General features: G+C 52.0%; 2 protein-coding genes across 2 annotated transcripts in view; both read left to right on the top strand.

Annotated features, from left to right (window-relative positions):
- The window catches only part of VOLCADRAFT_87875 (uncharacterized protein), a gene marked incomplete at both ends in the record, with an annotated part of 38,886 nt that extends 28,664 nt beyond the window's left edge, over positions 1 to 10,222 (top strand). Inside the window, 14 exons of the mRNA XM_002947674.1 lie at positions 668 to 744; positions 1,365 to 1,456; positions 2,104 to 2,600; positions 3,192 to 3,330; positions 3,794 to 3,913; positions 4,196 to 4,322; positions 4,735 to 4,883; positions 5,295 to 5,447; positions 6,041 to 6,107; positions 7,212 to 7,315; positions 8,403 to 8,752; positions 9,153 to 9,224; positions 9,769 to 9,780; positions 10,180 to 10,222. Of these exons, the coding sequence (XP_002947720.1) occupies positions 668 to 744; positions 1,365 to 1,456; positions 2,104 to 2,600; positions 3,192 to 3,330; positions 3,794 to 3,913; positions 4,196 to 4,322; positions 4,735 to 4,883; positions 5,295 to 5,447; positions 6,041 to 6,107; positions 7,212 to 7,315; positions 8,403 to 8,752; positions 9,153 to 9,224; positions 9,769 to 9,780; positions 10,180 to 10,222 (2,002 nt within the window). The remainder of the gene's footprint in view (positions 1 to 667; positions 745 to 1,364; positions 1,457 to 2,103; positions 2,601 to 3,191; positions 3,331 to 3,793; positions 3,914 to 4,195; positions 4,323 to 4,734; positions 4,884 to 5,294; positions 5,448 to 6,040; positions 6,108 to 7,211; positions 7,316 to 8,402; positions 8,753 to 9,152; positions 9,225 to 9,768; positions 9,781 to 10,179) is intronic.
- A 3,152-nt stretch (positions 10,223 to 13,374) lies between these two features.
- Positions 13,375 to 20,294, top strand: part of VOLCADRAFT_87874 (uncharacterized protein) — a gene marked incomplete at both ends in the record, with an annotated part of 34,382 nt that continues 27,462 nt past the window's right edge. Inside the window, 11 exons of the mRNA XM_002947673.1 lie at positions 13,375 to 13,451; positions 13,675 to 13,720; positions 15,070 to 15,162; positions 15,922 to 16,047; positions 16,256 to 16,381; positions 17,064 to 17,334; positions 17,944 to 18,038; positions 18,348 to 18,425; positions 18,861 to 18,962; positions 19,147 to 19,370; positions 19,856 to 20,006. Coding sequence (XP_002947719.1) covers positions 13,375 to 13,451; positions 13,675 to 13,720; positions 15,070 to 15,162; positions 15,922 to 16,047; positions 16,256 to 16,381; positions 17,064 to 17,334; positions 17,944 to 18,038; positions 18,348 to 18,425; positions 18,861 to 18,962; positions 19,147 to 19,370; positions 19,856 to 20,006 — 1,389 coding nt within the window. The remainder of the gene's footprint in view (positions 13,452 to 13,674; positions 13,721 to 15,069; positions 15,163 to 15,921; positions 16,048 to 16,255; positions 16,382 to 17,063; positions 17,335 to 17,943; positions 18,039 to 18,347; positions 18,426 to 18,860; positions 18,963 to 19,146; positions 19,371 to 19,855; positions 20,007 to 20,294) is intronic.

Here is a 20,294-nt window from a genome sequence, read left to right as displayed (position 1 = left end):
TTGTGTTGGGTTGAGGGGAGATAGTCTGTATGCCTGGCGCATATAGTGGATTGGGAGTTATTGTGTTGCTGGCTTTTGCCGTTGGCGAGTTGTTGGAAAGGTGATATGGTAGTTAAGAAAAAGTGAAAAAAGAAAAAAAGGGTATCGCCGAGGCTTTCGTAAGAGAATAGCAGTGAGACGGTTGAGTTTGTTACAGAGTTAGTTAGTTATTACGTAATGTCAGAATGTGAAGGGATGTTTGGAATAAGGTGGGGATAGGGGGTATAGTCGTTACAGGAAGGTGTGACGGTGAAGCTCAGACTTCAGAGTCTTAAGGGATACGAGGGATGTTTTAGGAAAGATCCACCAGATCGTGATAAGTGAAGTTTTGGTAATTACGTTATGGTGTAGGATTGACGATACGAGCGGATTGTAAGTAGTTTAAAGGGAGGGGGGAGTTGCCAAGGTGGTTGCTGCTGCAAGTACTGTGTAACGGGAGTCGAAAAAGGTTAATGGTTAACGTGGCTGCTGCTGCTGCTGCTGCTGCTGCTGCTCAACCCATTCCCGCTCAACGGCCACACAACCAGTCGCGTAACAATGCCCACACAACCGCCATCTTGCCTAGGCACGCATACATGCACGAACTCCTGTTGCCCAACTGACCCATCTTTTATGCTGTCCGTCGCAGCATTTTGGTGCATATATTACGTTCAGCATGCGACCAGCGGTATCAACTGTATGAGACGTTCCTGAAGATCCCGGTTGGTAAGCTGGCGCTTGCTTGGTCACCAATGCCGAGAATCAATGTCAAGAATTGTTGGTGTTAAGACTTTGAGTTCTACTTAGGTTCTGCTAGTACATACACTGGGCATATATGTAAATATGTATATACATTAGATAGATAGATAGATAGATAGATAGATAGATAGATAGATAGATAGATAGATAGATAGATAGATAGATAGATAGATAGATAGATAGATAGATAGATAGATAGATAGATAGATAGATAGATAGATACTGCTGGTGGTGGTGCCGGACATGGACATGCGGTGTATACGTGCCGATATATGGATGTCAATCCTAGGGGCTCCGGCCCCCTTGCGCCGTTTCGTTCGAGACAAAGTTATAGTCCGTTAAATTTTTGATCATCTATATATAGATCACACCCCGGCATGGTAGAATGGACGTTCCCTACCTAATATCAGATCGTTTATGGATCGCGATCGATCGGCGATGATTGTTTTACAGACGATAGGAAAAAAACGTTTGCCTTTCACGCATGTCTGCTCCCATCAATTCATGCGAATATTGATATAATACCACTCCTGCCACTTTACCGTGCATGCCGTGTCCATTCGATCGCTTGCGGGCGGGCTGCGCAGGCCTGACGCGCGCCTTAGCTTCGCAGACAACTCATTTGCTGGACGATGATGAATCGGATGACGAGGAGGACGAGGAAGCCAGCCAAAACCTGGTACGGCAAAATCCTCCCGACCGCCGGATGATGATGCACATTGTGCACATGGAGCCCACTGTACTGTAACAACCACACACATTGCACGAAGTAGGGCCGGGACGAGCACTATGCCACGTAAGGGGCTCTTCCCCGGTAGGAATGTCCTAATTTCCTATAGCATTTCCTATAGCATTTCCTAATGCATATAGCATGCAGTAACTCGGCTAGGGGCTTCGAAAAACACAATTCCTTGCATGAACGATGTACCTTGCAATTAAGCTCTGCTGATGCACTTGCACAGTTCGTATACATGGTGCACTGCCAGCCGTGCTTGTTTATTGGCTGACCCCAATAAATAAATAGCGTTTGACGACGAGAGAACGTGGGTTTTCTCTATCTTTGCTCTGCCTGTCGCACATGTTGTACGACAGATTGTTGTACACTAGGTCGGCATACGACAGATTGTTGTACAACAGAAATACTGCGACGTGCTTGCTTACACACGAAGCATGGAAGTAGGACCAGCCATGCCTCCGGATTACAATAACAGGGACGCCATGCCTCCAGCAGCTAGGTACACATGCCTACAGTATAGGAACGTGGACGAATAAACCGACAGCTTCCGCTTCTAAATAACTATTTCCCTAATAACGTGCTGTCCACAGGATAACACAGACGAGGGCCACCCCTCGGCGCAGAAGCGAAAGGCATTTTTTGATGAAAGCGGCGTTGGCGGCGGCGCCAACGGCCAGGACCACGGCAGTCCTGAGCGAGGCGGCGGCGGCGGCGGCGGCGGCGGCGGCCGCGGCACTACGGCAAGCGACCCTTTGGGAAAGCCGTACGGCAGTGGGGCAGGTTTGCGCAGCAGGCAGCGGCGTGGATCTGTCGGCCCTGGCGGAAATTCGAAATTTGCCTTTCGCCAGAACGATGACTCTACGCGAGGGCTGCTTCTCAGAACCGTTAGCAACCGCATGCGCGGTGGCGGTGGTGGTGGTGGCGGCGTCGGGTGTCCTCCTTCTCCTGGCTATCACCAGCCCCTGCCATCGCCTGGGATGGGCGGCCTAAGCAATCGCTATTCGCTTTCGGCAATGGCCAGCGGCCGCGAAAGCAGCGACCACCGGCCGAGGCAGAGCTGGTTTGGGCGCGTCTTTGGAAAGTTCTGGTGAGCAGATTGGGAGGCACAAAGCACGGGATGATGAGTTCTTTGGCTGAGTCGCACTGTCGGCACTGTCGCCTTTCGTCACCTTCTCCAGCTAGCATTAGTTAAAGCACACATACACTCACACGCGTTGCTGAAGGTGTGTTCCGTTCCCTTTTCACAGTGCCGTGCGTGATGTTCTCTTCAGCAGTATAATGTGAAAACAATTCTTTAGCTTTTTAGCTTTCGCTGTAAATGTTATATTTGAACTTAACCGGAAGCCGAAAAATCCACGTGCGCTCATAAGTAATGTACAGATAGGTAATCCGATTCGTTCAAAGTAATACAGCAATATTGGGTAGTACTATAAAATTAACAAACTCTGTTCACTCGACATGTTTCGCTATGGCACACTATCCTTTAAAACGACAAAAAAATAACTTAAAATTGAGTTGTTATAAAACCATCCAAGAGAACTCTAGGGAGCGTTTTGCAGAACGTCCTACAACATACCCTTACTAAAGAATCAGAAATTTTGCTTTTGTTAAGTCACCCACACCAGGAAGGCGCAAGTAGGTAAATCTTCTTCCGCTACATGCCGGACTACCGTCGCAGGCGCGCCAATGTCGTCAGCCCTCTGCCGTCGCCGGTGCCGTCGCCGGATGCCCATGACGGGCCCGCGCGCCGTACCCTGGAGCGCAACAGTCGAATCCCTCAGGCGACCCTAATTTTCATCGGCTGTTACTCCTTACTGGTGCGTATGAATTGTTACAGAGTGGGAGGGCTTCTGGGCCACTTGAACACATTGTCAATTCTACGATTTATCACATCATACCGGTGCGTATGAAACATTCGGTTTTCTTTTTACTACTAAGTTAAAGATAGAGCCACGGCTCGCTTTGTCCAACCGTATTACACACATGTTCGATGGGACAGGCGCCAATGGTGCCTTTTTTTCTATGCATGCGCGCACCGAGAAGAGACATGCTCGACGGCCCCTTGCTTGCTCGCACGCATTGCTCGATGTTCGTAGGTGCGGGTTGGGAGTAATGACCGGCCCCGAGTGTTTGCTGGTCCGTCGACCGTCACCTGCTATAATTAGCTTCTGCATTATTTCCTCACCGTCCCTAGCGTCTATCTGTCTGTCTCTGCCGGTCTGCCTGTCTGTCTATCTTTGTGTCTGTTCGTGACTTCCCCGGCCATGCATCCGTCCACAGATCATCCTCTTCTACAGCGTATCGTACTCCATCTTGCTGGGCGTCAATGACATGGTCGCATTCCAGGGTGTGGCCGATCACCACACTGAGCGCACATACCGGACTGTGTTTTATGCACAGGTGCGTGCGTATGTATGTATGTATGATGTGTGGGACAGGGGGCCATGTCTTCACCCGTGGCCGCTATCCGGCGAAACCCTGCCTTCCCCTAGCCGACTTCTCAGTGGATCGCTCAGGTTCAGCACCCACCACCGGCATCCAAAGGAATGCATATTGGGTTATCTTTCTGCGTACGAAATTCCTGTGTGAATCTTTGTATGGCTATGGCTGTCTGCACGCTAGGAGAGAGCATAACCCGCGTCGAAACGCAGCCCTTTTTCCACACTTGTCATTGCGTTGTAGGAGCTGGTAGCTGAGGAGGACATGGTGCTGGTACCCCGCAGAGTCCAGGACCTGAAAGGCGCCGCCATTGCGCTACGGGACGCCTACTATACGCTGCGGATGGGCGCATATGCCTGGACAGCTCTGGGTGGGTTACCTTGCACGTTCTGTACCTGGCTGCCGGTCGCATGTGGACAGGATACATGACAATCTTGGAAGACTGCATTGGCATCGTTGGATGGGGTGTATGGGGATGGAGATGAGTTGGGGTTGGGGGGGAGTGGGGTGGAAGGAGATAATTTAAGTTGTTTGTTTGGGTTTGGGGCCCGCATGACTATCGTGTGAACTGTTCATCATCCGCCCATTCGTATCCTTGATTGCACACATGTGCATCTATGCGCGTATGTATGTGTGTATGTATGTGCATTTGTACTACGTGCATAACCGTATTGCCCCCTTACACCTTCGGAGAGTAACGCAACTCAAGGTGCAACACACACACGCACATACTCATGGGCACATGTGCATATGTATGTGCATACACATGCACACACGAACAGGGCGCGGAGTGGAGCAGTTCCCTCATGTGCGCAGCCGGGGGACAATCAGGGAGACCTCCGCCATGTTTCAGATCTTTTACGCGGACAACCAGTGTCTTCGGCTGCCGGAGCATCTGCCGTGTCCACCACTGACCGACCGTTTCTACCAGGTACGGATGCATCCGAATTTTGTACGGATGCAGTACCGCATGAGTTACTGAATCATTGTCAAGGAAAGGCAGCCATGCATACTGCACAAGACGTATGTGTACGTATGATGTGTACCTCCGTATGATCAAAAATGCGCGGGCATTGTGCTCTTGCATTCGGTAGAGTTTGGGATTTCCGATACTACGGACTTCCGTAATCTTGTGCGTTCGCACGAAGGCCTGCGTCATGAGCCCGCCCTCGCCGCTTCCGCAATACAGACAAGTGTGCCATGTGCCGTGTTCAACTCCTGCCTACACGAGCGGCAAGCCGTCTCTTAACAATCCTCTTCCAGGGCCGACAACAAGAAATGATATAACACCAAAGATAATGAACCTACTTGCTTCGTCCCATCCACATTCTGCCTCATTCAGATTGTTCGGTCTGGTGTGGATGGCATGCTGACTCAGCTGCTGCTGGAGGTAAAGGGTCTAGCTGACTATGCGGAAGCGGCCCTGGTAACCAACGCCAGCAAACCAGATCTGAAGAGCTCACAATGGGAGTTCATCTACAGGGTCGGCACTGTGGTGAGTTCCCACTGCAGGTTTATTGGCGGGCCTTATTATCGTTATCCGTGTTTGCATGCAAGCTGCTCCTGCTCCTGCTCTCCTGCTCTCCTGCTCTCCTGCTCTCTTCCTCTCCTGCTCTCCTGCTCCTGCTGCTATTGCTGCTATTGCTGCTAATGCTGCTATTGCTGCTAATGCTGCTATTGCTGCTAATGCTGCTAATGCTGCTAATGCTGCTATTGCTGCTAGCAATGGAAAAACGTCAGCTCCCAAAGCGACTTGCATTTCGATTGCACTTCAGGCAGCTTCGTTCCCATGTTGCTCATATATATCGTGCCGTACATTACATCTTTGCTCGTACTGCTGTATCTGCGTGGACTATGTACAAGTATGGTAGAAGGGAAGGTCATGAGCCCCATCGGAGTTTCCAGAGAGACCCATTGGACGGGATGCAAGGAGGATAGGAGCTAGCTGCCGAGCGCTGGGTAGTTGCCAAATAATACCTCTATTTGCGGCTGGCCGATATTATATTAACCAATTGTTGAAACACAGTTTCATAAATATATCCCTGCACATATCTTCTATACACGACTTCGCATCTACCCGTACTGCAGGATCTGTTCGACGGTAACCAGCGGATCGTGGTACAACACGTGGAGGACATACGGAAAGTCTTTAACGGTAAGGGCAATGAACGGCCCACCCTTGAATTGCTGGGAATTCCTGCCCCTTTATCTGCTAGCCTAGCCATGCAGGCCATCAGGGAAGCCCTGTTGATGTACGACAGCTGTTACTTCTGTCTAGGTGTCAAGGGCCCTAGCGATATCGCTACTGGCCAGGGACCCATCTAGGGATCGCGGCCTGCTGGGTGGGGTCATGCATGGCTGCTGGCCTGGCTGCCTGGCCTAGTTTTTCATAACGATTTCGACGCCGCATTGCGGTGCTGGCGCCGTACGCGTCGAGAGTGCCGAGAGTAAAAGGGATGCAGTAGTGAAGGGTATCCCTTTCCTCGCCCAAAACATAGAGGGATAACTCTCCCCGATCCACCTCAGTGTTTTTGTTTTCAGTTTTGACCATCAATTTTCCAGTCCGAACGGAGGAATAGGTCTTTAGTCGCGGGAATAAAATTAGTCCTAATCTGCAAGGCGCTGGGGGTGGGGCGGAGGCCCCCCAGACCCTCCCCGATGAGTTACAGTTTAGTTCGTACAAATGCCGGGTTGGGGGAATGTCGCAACACGCACGCACCACAATCTCTCCAGAGAGTATCTCTTACCGGCTCCGGGCCAGGAAGCGGCGCGCACTTAGACACTTTGACAGGAAGCCCGAATGCACGGGCGACTGCTGTTTCCAAGGGCTTGCAAAGCAAACACAGGCTAGTTAACCCCTACTCAAGCACTGATCGAATAGAGTTTGTTCGGCGTCGTTCGTTTTGCATCACGTTGAAAGATAACGCTACACGACTCTCCATATTACAAAACGAATGATGCATACCAGCAAAGAACCGGGACCGCCAAACGCAACCTCTGCGGTTGGTTGCAGCCCCTGCTGTTGATGCTGCACGCTAGTTAGCGGTTCATCATGTACTGGCCCCTGCTGCTGATGGCCTTCCACTTCTCCAAGGCCGAAACAAAAACCCCAAGCTCTTTGTCCGCATCCGATGCATGCGCCGATACCTCCTTACATACAACCGCAAGTTGTCGTCGTGATCGTAGCTCAAGCTTATTGCATATACTTTCATGTTTTGGCGCCTTACCTTTCCACCCCATCTCCCAACCCTTCTCGCAGCTGTTGTCGTTCTCCACGTGGTACTTTTTCTACTGCTGCTGGGCGTCTTCCTGGCCTTCTTAATGGTCATCTATCTGCCACTGCTGCGCCGAATGGCCAAAGAGGTTAGCTTGCAGCGATATCCGTTCTGCTGGTTACCGTTGCGGTTGGCGGTTGGGGGTTGTGTGAAGATGGATAGGGCGAGTTACTGGTCAAACAAGCGAAATGGGGACCTAGAGTCCTGCACCATCTCTATCCACATCAGTCGCCTTTCGAAAGCGTGTCGCTTGCAGTACCGTAGTGCTACTTATAGTTCGTGATCGCTTTGTTCGGGGAGGGGTCAAAATACTTTCTGAAATTTGTACGTGCTCTTTGAATTTCGGGGAAGGCCGGACCAGATTTTGCGGGCATGATACAAATTTCGGGGCCCCTTCCAAAGTTTCGGGGCTTTTCAAACTGCAGCTTCCAGTCAGTCTCCCTCCACCAGGAACCCTTAGGCTCATGGTCTCTCACCATTTTCGCACTTTGGAAACGCCCTAGCAAATTCTGGACCGATCGTACAGTTCAGTGCCAGTGGCAACGACCTAACAACCAACCGGCCGGGCCAATACAGTGTTTGGGTGGTTGCTACTGAAACGTGTCTGTTGAAGAGGACGTCCAACAGGTCGAATGCGCGTGAGCGCAAGCCTCGCCTCGCCGGCTGCCGTAGCATTGACCGCATTGCGCTCGCGCCTAGCAACCTCCTCGTGCTACATTCGCTCACGCTGGGCCTCGACAACAGCATCATCAAGCATAACTGGTGCAAATCCGGCTCGGTCGCTCACTGGAGCGTTTGGTGCTAGCGGTTTCATCCCGCATTGAAGCAGGGTTGCCTATCTTGCACGTTTTCCAGCGTTGTTCATGTCCTACGTTTATGACTATATTTTATGTATTTAAGAGCTGATTTCCGCCTTGAACTCGTAATTTTTGCGAAGTTTGATCGACCGGCTTCGGAGGGTACGATATTTCGGGGCTGCGGTCCCTTGGGATACCTTAGAATTTGTACGTGCTACATATTCGTGGTGCCTCCCGAATTATTGTAGCACGAACTATAAGTAGCAGTACGGTATTGCATGTCGTCCCGCTCCCTGCAACCTCCACTTCCACCCCGTTCCACCGTACTCGCTGAAGCCATCCATCCCATCATTACCTCCCTCGTCGTCGGCCCCGCAGAAACGCCGCATAGCGGAGATGATGAGCCAGTTGCCCACGGAACTCGATGTCATGCGATTGGTCAGCACCGCCCTCATGGGCCCCAAGCCCAAGCTGCAGCATTCCTACCGCCGCCGCAGCCAGGTAGATGCCGCCGCCACATCCACCCGGCGCATCACTGTCGGCATGAGCAATGTGGAGGTGGAGCCTGGTTCCGGAGCCTTGGTCGGTGGCGCCGTAAGCGGCGCGATGGTGCTATCAGGTGACGGCGGTCTCGGAGGATTTGGAAGCGGTGGCAGTGGTTCAGCCAAGATCGGCGACGTCCCCGTCGGCAGCAAGGCTTATCAGGCTTGGAAGGACATCCTGAATCGGTACGTGTTTGCGCACCTGCCCGCGATAACCGTGCGTGCAAGATGGTCGTGCTGCATGTGTTTCGTTGTGTATGCATCTGCGCATATGTGTCCATGTCTACACGTATTCTGTACGGTGATTCCGGTGCGCACCCTGCTAGCTGACTAAGTTCTGGCCGATTCGTTTTCGTCAAGGAACTTGCCCGACGCGCACAATTATGCCTCGGCTTCAATAAAACAGTTAGTTGTCGGTTTACCTGGGTTCCACCCTCTGTGCCGTTTCCCACTTTTTCACAATAGCCCGGGCACCGGAGTTCTTTCGCCACTCTCCTTTTTTGCCCTTGTTCGCCGCTCGACGTTTTTGTCGCTGCCTTCACGCGCGCTATCGCCTGATCGCACACCGCCAATTGAACCCCTGCAGGGCAACAAATGTCAGCTCCATCACAAAGTCGGAGCCGAGCATGGCGACTGCGAAAAGGTCCTCCGGCAGGCCGTAAGGATCGTGAAAGGTTGACCGTGAAGGGGCTGGTCCCTTGCGTCCTACTTATGTTCAATTATGAAATCACAAACGGGAAAGAAACGTAATAAGCCGTATCCTAGCTTTCGCACGGACCATGGCTCGAAATAGCCCGATCATGCATCCGGGTGGCAGTCACAACTGCCCATGTACGCATTGATGGCTTTCGTCTTGCAGTTTGCTGGAATTTTTAAAGTAAAATTGTTGGAAAGTGACCGGCACTCATACCAATGAATGGTGACGGCAGTAATAGGACCCGGGGGAGTCCGGCGCTTTGCTTATCTAACAAAAATATGTATTGCCGTGGGCAGGGTAAGTCCTGCTGCCTGGAAAATATCTGATGTCTGTGCATACATATACATCTGAACAGACCAGGTGGTTATTCTGGAGAAAAGGATGCATTTCGCGCATGTTTGGCTGGGTACGGACTCTGGCTGGGCTTTCAGGATTTTGTCTTCCCTTTCGCTCCCTAGCGCTATCTTGTTGGGGATGTTCCAGCCCCCTGCAACTTTCATTGCAGGACTCAGGTAAAGTAAGTTTCATGAGCGCTCGGGTTTTTTCTGTACCCTCTTTATTTGCAGTGTACGGTGACGGTGATGGAAGGTTAATGTGATGGAAGGTTAACAGGACTTTAGCGGGTGCGCGCCTCCCGGCTTTTCGGCATTCCGTTGTTGTGTGTGTGGTTGTTACAGTGGGCCCCAGACTCCCGTTGTTGGCAGGGAAAAAGCTGTTAGCAGGGAAGAAGTTGTTGGCGAGCAGTCCTCAACAACACGGAAGTCACACGTTCGGTGGCTTAATTTGAATCGCGCTGTATTTTATCTTTTCTAAAGGAATACATACGGAAGCGACGACATAAAGGAAGGCGAAACGAGGCAGGTACGATGGTGTAGTTTTACATGCATGCCTGCGTGCGTCTCGTCGCGTATTGAAGGCAACAAAAACTGCCCGAAGAGCAGAGCGCCGATGAATGGTAGGTTCCGCCTGCAATAAAGGGCGTGTACGTCGTGTGGTGATATATATATGAGTGAGGGTCTCTAGCGTTTTTCTTGACGTGTTTTCATGACGTGCTTACCAGCAGCGTTTTTGCTCCTTTTCCAAGGCAGGGCAGATCCGCTGGGTGCTTATTGTGTTGCCATCTGTGAGCTCAAAAATCTGCTTTACTTATTACAAAGCGCTTGGAGTCATAACTGTTTTTGTAGGCTGTGTTCCTGCCGAAAGCTGAATCGACTCCAGCGGCATGCTGTTTGAGTTTGTGCGCCCTCTGCCCCACACACGGCCATCTGTCGTCCTCCACTACTGCTCCATTTTGTTGTCCTCACTTCTCCATGCTCTTGCATCGCTCCGTCTCCACAGCGCGATTAGTTCGCAACGAGGATTTATACTGCAAGAAGTTGCTCGGTCGTTAATCGTTGACCCGCCGTTATCGCCTGTTGCTGGCTGCTGGGAAATCAAGTTGCGACATACATACATGCATGGCGTATACTATCGCCATGCATATGCCGGACGCTGTACCTTCGGTTGCTAATTCCTCTCGCGCAGCAATTAATGCAAAGTATTTGCTACTTGACCCGGACCTCTATCCTGCGGTCCGGTTTGTAGGCTACTGCGGCTGTGTTGATTAGGGAAATAACGGGGTGCCCAAGTCTCAATCTAGCTATAGCTTGCGGAGACGTTTGTGAAAGCCTCGAGGCAATAACTCAATCGGCTACCAGGACCCCGGCCTCAGGGGTTTCCGTACAACGACCCGTACTGAGTGTACGTAGAGATGATGGGGTCGCGGAACTATTCACCTGACATCGCCAGAGGTCGCTGCATCGCCCACCCAGACTCCTCGCTTTGCTGCGACCAATAAGATCATATGTGATCGGTGAGCCGCGGTGGCTTGGGACCATCAAGTGGGTGGAGCACCGGGCTATATAATTTATCGTGCACAAATGCCAGCAATAGTACCCGCTGATATGGCTGCACCTCCGTGTCCGTGTCCGTTTGTATGTTGTCCGTTTGTATGTTGTCCATCACGAACTTATCACGGCCCAACTGCCCCCCTAGCTGATCATGGGGCAAGCTGCTGGAAAGGCAGTGCCCCCATGGGAGCATATCTGTGTGGGAGATCCCCCGCATCCTCAAGGGCCGGCTACTCCAGATAGGCCACGACTATTATAGGGAGTCGGGAGTGTTGGGAATGCCGGCGGGGCCCTCCAGTCTATAAGCGGCAGCCTATAGAGCGGACGTGGTAATGGCGGCAATCGTGGCAGAGGCATTTATGCAGCAACAAATGATCCGCTTGGATCTCGCGGGATTGCTTGGCAGGCATCGATCCCCTGACCTGCTTGCCCCATGTTGCATCCTATTAGTATTGGGAGGCTTGCTAAAAGGCGGTGAACGCCTTTTCGCGTGACGGGATATTCCTGACGCGCAGTTACGGCTTCCCCATCGAGACTTTTACTAAACGCGCGAGTACACTTATGCTAGCGAACATAAGGGGCGATGCATGTGTATACACTGTACGGCGTTTGGTTGCTGCAACGCCAATTATTTGACTATTGCCGTGATTTGTTCTTAGATGCCACCAGCAGCATCGCAATGGTTAGTGGACTCGTTATTAATAAACGAGTCCCTGGACGGAAAGGTATAGAAGTGCGCGCGCGACTGCTGGGACTGCTTCAACGCTGGGGGGAAAGCCAGCTGCTTGCCACGTGGCTTCGTTGGCATTGATTCGTGCATATAGAAGCCGCCCCGTGCCCCGCCCGGTGTGTAGCGCATAGGTAGCGCACACATGCAAAAGCGGTTGGTTGCGTGTGATTGAGGTTCCAAAAGTGAAGTAGTAGTGCTCATGTGTGCGTGGGTTCAGTACAGATTTCCATGACTCTGCAGACACATGAGCACTACTACAGCTGTACTTCCGTTGTTGTTGTTGTTTCTTTTTCTTCATATGTCCGCACAATAGTGCGACTAAGGGTGTATTTCCAGTGCGGATTAAGGCCAGGGATTAACCCTCTGTCCTCCATCGATACTTGCTCAAACGGCTAAGTTGTTGGCAAACTTACCTCGCCTTTTCAACCTTTGGTTCCCTTATGGAACAAAACTATGTGGTAAGCCCGTACCAAGGACTTCCGTGCCCTAATCCCTGGCCTTAATCCGCACTGGAAATGCACCTACGTAACACAACAAAAAAAACACCGTGTGAACACCGGCGCAGCTCTGGCTGTTCTTCGCATTATTGATGATAACGGCTATTGAATGGCTGGGATAAGTGGCTACTGGATGTGCGAGTGACACACACGCATATGTACTTACGGCTCAGCCGTGCCGGTTGCTCAACTTGTTTTTTGTGTACGCGGTTTTGTGTTTGCTAGACATGTTCCTACCAGTCAAGAATGTGTGGCCCAATTTAGAGTATATTGTTTGTAGATGGCTAAGCTAGACCGCGCGAACAAGTTATCGCACTTTTGCTATGCACCGTATATGTTGGCCGTATAAGCCAGGTAGCAACCCACGAGCCCATAATACACCAGCACCATAATTCACAGAGGCCTTTGTAGGTATTTCGACAAAGGCAAATCGAATTTTTTGCATACCGAGGTCTATAGCTGATTAATGCACAGCCGCAGTCAGCATACCGCCTCCTTTTCGCAGAGCCTGCTCGAAGCATAGTTTGTATGGAACTTGTTTTGGGGCCTTTCGCTAACTAGGTTTGCGACTGCTGAAGGGCATCGTTCCTGTTCTGCAAGATTTTATTGTTGAAGAGAAGGTAGAAAAAGGGTACACGAGACCCTGTAAAGTATCGCTAGATAGGAACGTCGTCGTGAGAGAGTATCGTCCAACGCGATTTAAGTCCGTATCCATCGTACAGAGTGTGTTAGTTCTCGAGTAGCCCTATCTTACTCCTGTAAGACATCCCCACGTGTTCTCTTGTGTAAGCACATGAGTGTTTTTACTGGGTAGTTCTCTAAGTAGGCATGCCTTCAGGAAATGTGTTTATGGACTTTGAGGCCGAGACACGTATTTCCTTCGGCGGCTTATCCCACTCCTTTTCAGACCGATGACCAGGAAACCAACTTAATTCCTTCGCCTCCGTGGAGATAGGGCTTATTCGCTAAGGGAGGCATTTTGTCCATATCTTTGAATGGCCTTGCAACGTGCGGAGTCGTTAACTAGCAGCAATGGCGCCATATCTAATTTCCATCATGAAGCCGACATTAAGTGAGTTACTAGATTCGTCCCTGGGATAGTACGTTGAACCCGGGGTAGGTGCGTTGGCCCCTGACTCATGCGCCGAAAGTAAAAATCTCAGAAGGGAATATGGGATGATTTAGAAGACGCAAACATGAACATGTACACTAAAATCTATCGGGTTGTTCCATAGGTTGACGACAGTACCGGTACGTTAATGCCTCCCCAAAACTTTTGCCAACGTGCAATGCAGGTCCAGAATTATCAACCAGGATGCCGAGCAGGACGACCTGCTGCAGGTTTGGGTGGATATGGGCGAAGGGCTGTAAACGTCTCGTAGATAGTAATGGATGTCACCCTCCGTTTCCATGGTTTCGATCCCGACAGCAGCCTGGACCGGCTGATCTAATCGCCTGCGAAGAGGTCGTACCTACTCCACTCCGCTGCGTGAGCGAGCAGCGCAAGTCGAACCGTCACGCGCGGTATCCAGCTGATGCCGTTTTTCCTTACTTTTGCTAATGCTCACTTCGACTGGTGGCGCCATTGTATTCGCTGTTCTAGACGGTTAGCCTGCGGGATACCAGGCCCAAACTACCTGGGGGGCCCTTGGGGGATTTTGGCTCAAGCAATTACAAGGGGAGAAAACGTGCGACGTACAGCCCCATACAGCGTACCGCTGCCGTATTCTTGTCTCACCATAACCCCAATCTAGCTCCGATAAAGCACCAAGATGCCATTTAGTACAAAGAAATAGATAGGCGACGGATAGGTGACCGACCAGCTACTGGGGATGGCGCGCGAGCAGCTTAGGTGCCTATCCAGCCAGGCAATTGAAGCTCGTTGAAAAGAAACCCTAACTTTGCCGCAGCCTGATGCGGGACTGAATTACGCTTGCGTGTGCTGATCCAGAGTCGAAACCAGTCGTTGGTGGTTAGACAATGGCAGCTCTGGGTGGTTTGTTGGTACAAAGTTCATGAATTCTCCTTACCGGACTCGGGGGCAGAACGAAGATGCATGACCTACTATACTGCCATCGTGGATGGCGCTTGGTTGCACTTGGTTGCAAGCCCAATCAGTATAATGTGCAGAACTGTCGCTCCCTGGGGGCACTAAATGAATGTCAAGCCCCCTAGTGTGACGGTGCGCCCGATGCTGGCCAACCGGAAGAATACAATATAGCGCTGGGTGGTCTTGGCGCACCGCAACCAATATACCTGCTTTGTTTCTCGCACACCAATAGCCAGTCCTGGCTAGTCCTCGATCCGCCGCGTTGTGCCAACAGTGACCTTCCCAAGGCGAGAAGCAGCATGGAGCACTGCTTTGCGCCATACATCCCCCCCACACACACACCCACACACACACACACAGACACACTCCCCTGCGGGCCCTGCGGCTGGCCCTGCGCTTGAAATTACTATCTTTCACTCGTTGAAGTCTTGAGCCCCGTAATCCAGATGCTTGGCTCCTTTCGGGGAAAGTATCTCACAAACTAACCCGCGTCCTGTGTCTTCTGTGACCCTGACAGCTTCGTTACTGGCCTGCACAAACAGCACACAGACTAGTGCAAGCGCTTTCTCGACAAGCACACGCACGCACGCACGTGCTTGTTGGCTAACAAGCACGCCCATCACCGACCCAACAATCGCAGACGCCATCGCTGGAGTCGGGTGTCTTCGGAGTGCTTTTCACTCTTCAAGAGAAGGACCATCAGCACATTCGCTATCATTGGACCATCCTCAAGGTAAGCAGCAAGGCAAAGGACGCCTATGAGGAGTGAATGGAAAGATCCTACCGGAGTTTTGGCTAGCAACAGGGGATGGCGAGCCCAGGCTTTCCAGAACACGAGGAGGAGCGTAAGTTACAGGTTACAAGCCCCGGACGAGTGGGCGGTGGACGGCCGTAAAAGGCAGCGCCCTCTGGGCGGTCAATGTCTGTTATTGTGGCGCCGGGAGGGGATGTTGTCGCCCTCCTCAGTTCGCCTTGCCTCGACGCGCCTGGGCACCACGTGCCTGGTCTCCGGAAGAAAACTAGCCGCAGTTCTTCAGCCATAAAAGTAATGGCATTTTGCGTCCGCGGAAGCCAATGCCCCCTTCGTATTGTATGGCGAAGCCAAACCGTGCATAACGGTACCAGCGACTTAAAACCAACGAAGACACTTTTGTCGATGAAGGAAAGGGTGTATACGGGGGCCCAACGGAAGGTCGATGGCGGAAATGGAAGCGCAAGTGAACAGCCTTGGAATGACGCGCAGGAGTTAATGATATCCATACCGTTGGAGCATTTTGTTGGGCTGCTTAAGAAAGGACAACCTTTAAGAGGACCACCTGTTTGACCCGCTGGTTAAGGACCCGCCGGCGTTAGTGTGTTGTGCCACCATCGGCTTTGTAGGAAGAGTCGGGCAGTGGTGGTAATCGTTTGTGAGGCGTCCCCCCCTTATGTCATTTGCATGTATGTACAGCACCACCGCTGCCTGATCTGATGCTTGCACGCATGTGCGCAGTACTTCGTGACGGCATGGCAAATCTATATCACGATTGTGAGGCCGGACTTCGGCTGGGATATCAACCCCAAGAGTACGCTGTGGAAGTGCATTTCCGTGCTGACGTTTGACTGGTTCAAGGATGTGGTGAGTGTACGGCCTGGACTGGTACGGATATCACGAGTGGATGGCCGGCGGCGCCTGTACGGGTCTGGTGGGTGAACGGGTCTGGCTTATAGGACACGCTGGCGGCGATCACAACGACTGGCCTATTTCCATAGTTCCCATGGCGATCGGTCCAACGCATAAAGTAGTGGCTTTTGGCTGCCTGTATTACTCACACACTTACTTGCAGGGCTACCAATGGTATGTGGCCGTACTGTATACATTTGCGATCGTGCTGGCTGTCAACCTTTCGCTGTGCGTTTGGGTGGCATGGAGCTTTAAGGAGCAAAAGTTTGATTACGTCTGGCCCATAAAGGTACGGCGGTACAGTGCCGTACAATGGAAGAAAAAGCAAAGCGATGTGGAAAGGAATGTACGCTGCTGACCTCTACAGCATGTGGAAAATGGTTAGGCCGTACGGCGGTGCGGGCCTATGATGTTTGTAAAAAGCATGGCTCCTTGCTTGTGATCTAACTTCCGATGCTATTTACCATGATGCTATAGCCCAATCCTGTAGCCCCCATGCTAAACCCCCATTAGCAATGCTGTAGCACCCATGCTGTACGTCCCATACTGGAGAATAAGGAGATTAACTTATTTCGAGTTTTTACATGCGTGCAGGTTGTGCGATACTTCTCGTACGTATTCCTACAAGTTTTTGACATGACAAGCCTCAGCTTCTTGCAGGTACCCTTCATTAAGTAGTATAGTATAGGTCTATCGTCTTGAGTTCGGCCTGAGGGAGGGCTGGACGTGCGGCCGATTCGGAGGAATGTTGGACCGGTTAGCTGCATGCTTTTTCAGAAACAATGTATGCATTTGATGATATGGAAAGGTTTGAGTGGGGAGGATAAGGAGTTCACTGCTGCAGCTGCCAGCTCCCAGGCAATCGCTACCCCTGCTGGCTGTTAAGGAATATTTATGTTGCCGTTGCATCGCCTTTCCTTGCCTCGCGCTCCCTGACGCCTTGCATTGCTGTATTCGCCTCATGTGCGCAGGGCGTGTTGTTCAGCCTGCAAGCCAAAATCATCAACGTCCCGCTGTGCACTTGCTCGTCTGCATCCCGCTTTGCCCTATGCCTCCTAATCCAATCCTCTCGCGTGCCGTTTTCGCCCTCCATCCACGGATTCCCCTCAATGTGGGTGTCTTGGGTTCCGGATTTTCCTTGCGTAACTCTCTTCGGTATTGCTTCGGCGCAGCTGGGCATTTCCTGCGGCTACGGGGCTCAAGGCAAGGCGCATCTCCGCATGGAGCTATTCCCCCAATACAGTAAGCTGCGCGCGGCCGTACGGCACATCGCACATCATGTAACAACTAGGAATAAAAAGCGGTTGTACGGGTGTCCATGTGTGATCCGAAACAAACTCAGCACGCAACGCGTGTGTATGTATGTATGTGTGTCGCACCTTTTGAAGTTGTGTTATCCTGCAAAGTTGTAAAGAGCCCGTACGAGTCGGGACCCATGGGCCAGCGCCGAACATGGGCGCATGCGAGCCGGGACCTAAGGGCCACTCAACGCGTCAGCTTGTGTCGATCGACGTGTCTTACGGTGACCGAAAGCGGCCACCCTGCTTTATGGATTTGCTACCAGAGCGGCGTCGCGGCCGGTACAGTAAGCAGTGGCATCGGTCGTGAACATGTCATTGTCTGGAATTTTAAAGGCATTAAATTAATTAATAATAATTAAAATTAATGGAAAGATGAGATGCACAGCAGCAGCAGCACGTGCATGCACACAAGAGCTTGTACAAGAGCCCCTCACGAGTATTCCAGTCATAGCAGGTTGGCGGTATGCAAAGCACCCCAAGAGGAAAATATGGTTAATGAGTGAACGTACCAACACACGCTGCTTTGCCATTTGTTGCACGTATCGCGCAGGTTGCCAGCGGCCCCCGCACATTGTCAACGCCGTCGTGTCGGGGCTGCTAATGTTGATCTTCCTGGTGATTGCACTGCTGTTCAACATGGCGGAGGTACGGAATCATAAGCCGTACATGCAATAATGGGACGAGGAGGTTCTTTGCTGGACATCGAACAGTGTCTAGATCGCTAGCGGCCGCCCGCATGCCCGTGCTTGATGACTGCTCTGATGGGCTTGCTTTTGAGTGGCAAGGATAGGCCGCCGGCCCGCCCTCGGCCCGGCACCAGCAACGTTGCACTATCAAAATGAAGTGTGTAATGTCTTATCTGTGAGTTGCTTGGGCCCTGCCCTCCCCTGCCCTGCCCTGTCCTGCCCTGCTCTGCCCTGCCCTGCCCTGCCTTCCCTGCTCTATTTCGTAAAGGTGGAGGTGAATCCCGCAAGCAAGCTGCCTCAGGCACTAGGCCACAGCGGCGGGGCCATGATAGCGTTCGGAATTAAGGTAGGCCAGGGCAGGCAGGGGACGCTCAGGTAAGCGCTAGGAAGGGCCAGTGCAGTGGTTGGCGATGATGACTACGCATAGTGGTTTTGTGCTCTGCTAGATCGCCACTGTGCGCTGGCTAAAATCAGGGGTCTTGTTCAATCAAGTAGCCGCAGTATATTTCCGCTACATTCCCGCCTTGTTGTGCAGCCATAGCAAGTATCTATGCCATTGCCGCATATACATTTTGCATCTTACGGGAAGCAAACGACACATGATTTGCTCCATTCATTTGCTCCATTCATTTGCTCCCTTACCTGGACCGAAGTTTTACCCTTTCTCCATTCTGGGGTCGAACCCAGGTTGGCCGGTTGGTCGGTTGGTTGACCTGGCTGTCTAGATGACATAGTTCAGAGACACATACACGCACTGGTCCCCGCCGCCGCCTTCCCGTAGGCGCTGATGACGCTGGTGAACGTGTTTCTGGGCTGGCCCAAGGTGGCCGCGGTGGCGTATTGTGTCCTGGCGGCGTGGCTTCTTTGGGAGCACCTACGATGGGTACGTGCGTTCATACGGTTGGGTTTTAGGGTTTCCACATTGCTCGCAACGAGTGTTTCAACGTAGAGCATCGTAGATAGCGGTGGCTCCCGCCTAAAGGTCTATAATACTTGCGTACGTAGGTAGGTTTACAGAGGGATGGTCCTACGCGTGTATGTATGTCCTCAATTCAATTGCATCGCAGGTGCCCAGTCTGCTGATATGGGTGAACTGCTTGGAAGCGGGTGTAGCAACGGCGATGCTAAGCACGGCGGCCCTGCAGGTAATGCTGGTGTTCTTGCCGCGCAGCGCCTCAAGGGACCTGACCATGGCAATGGCGATAAGCCTGGGGCCGGCGTTCGCCGTTGGCGCCGTAGCCAGTTACCTACGCATCAAGCTCTTCCACGTGGCTGTCAGCCATGCTTTCAGGTCGGTACGCACAACCAACATTCTAACGACGTCAGCGGTTCGTACCAGTAGTGGCAGAAACTCGGTAATGCAGCAAGCAAATAGGTTAAATAGGCCAGTTCTCTAGTTTCAAACTGGCGGGGGCCAGGTTTGGACGAAAACATACGGAGGCAAGACGCACTTGTTGATGCATGTACGTACCGCGGGGCATTGCGATGCAAGCTTGTATCATTGTTAATGTAGGCTCCGTGGGAAGTCGTTCAGCTAATAAACGCTAGCTAAGGAGCGCAGCGGCACAGCCGCAATCGAGGCCTAGGCTTAACCAGGAGCTACCTAGCAGGAAGGGGCTCAATGCATCAAGACCCTGCTGCACGGGCCGGTGTGTCTGGCTGTAAGTCTGGCTCTACATCTGATCCGCTGCTGCTATTGAAAGGCCCATGCACGAATGAACCACATGTATACAGGCATTGTAATAAAAACACTCGTACATGCACGCCTACATACAGGACCGCCGACCCGGAAGCCGTCAAGCCTCAGGATGTTTACCACTTCGCCCACCCTCGTGACGTGGAGGTGGCGGCCCGCTGCGCCCGCGTGTGGACCGACCTGTACACGCTGGAAAAGACAGCGGTGCACCGGGCCGAGGAAATCATCAAGGTGAGGCGAGGGATGGGGAGAGTGCTGGTAGTGGAGTGGTGGGAATTGCACGGCGGGGTGGACAGAGGGATGAAGGGATGTGCCCAAGGGATAGGTGCATAGATAGTATCCAAGGGGAGCAGCATTATCCATGAAAGCTTCTCGGGGAATGGTTGCATGCGGGTGCTAACAGAGCAGATGTTAGCAGTCATCTGGGCGGTCGAAACTGTGCCAGCAACGATTTGTCGGTAGTTAGCCAACCAGGTAAGGGCCTGTTATGTCAATGATATTAATGAGCGGGAGGGTAAA

Source organism: Volvox carteri (genome assembly GCF_000143455.1).
Source record: "Volvox carteri f. nagariensis unplaced genomic scaffold VOLCAscaffold_7, whole genome shotgun sequence".
In the NCBI taxonomy this organism is placed as follows: Eukaryota; Viridiplantae; Chlorophyta; class Chlorophyceae; order Chlamydomonadales; family Volvocaceae; genus Volvox; species Volvox carteri.
Note: the sequence above shows the minus strand (reverse complement) of the source record. Positions and strands in the feature narration are given on the sequence as shown.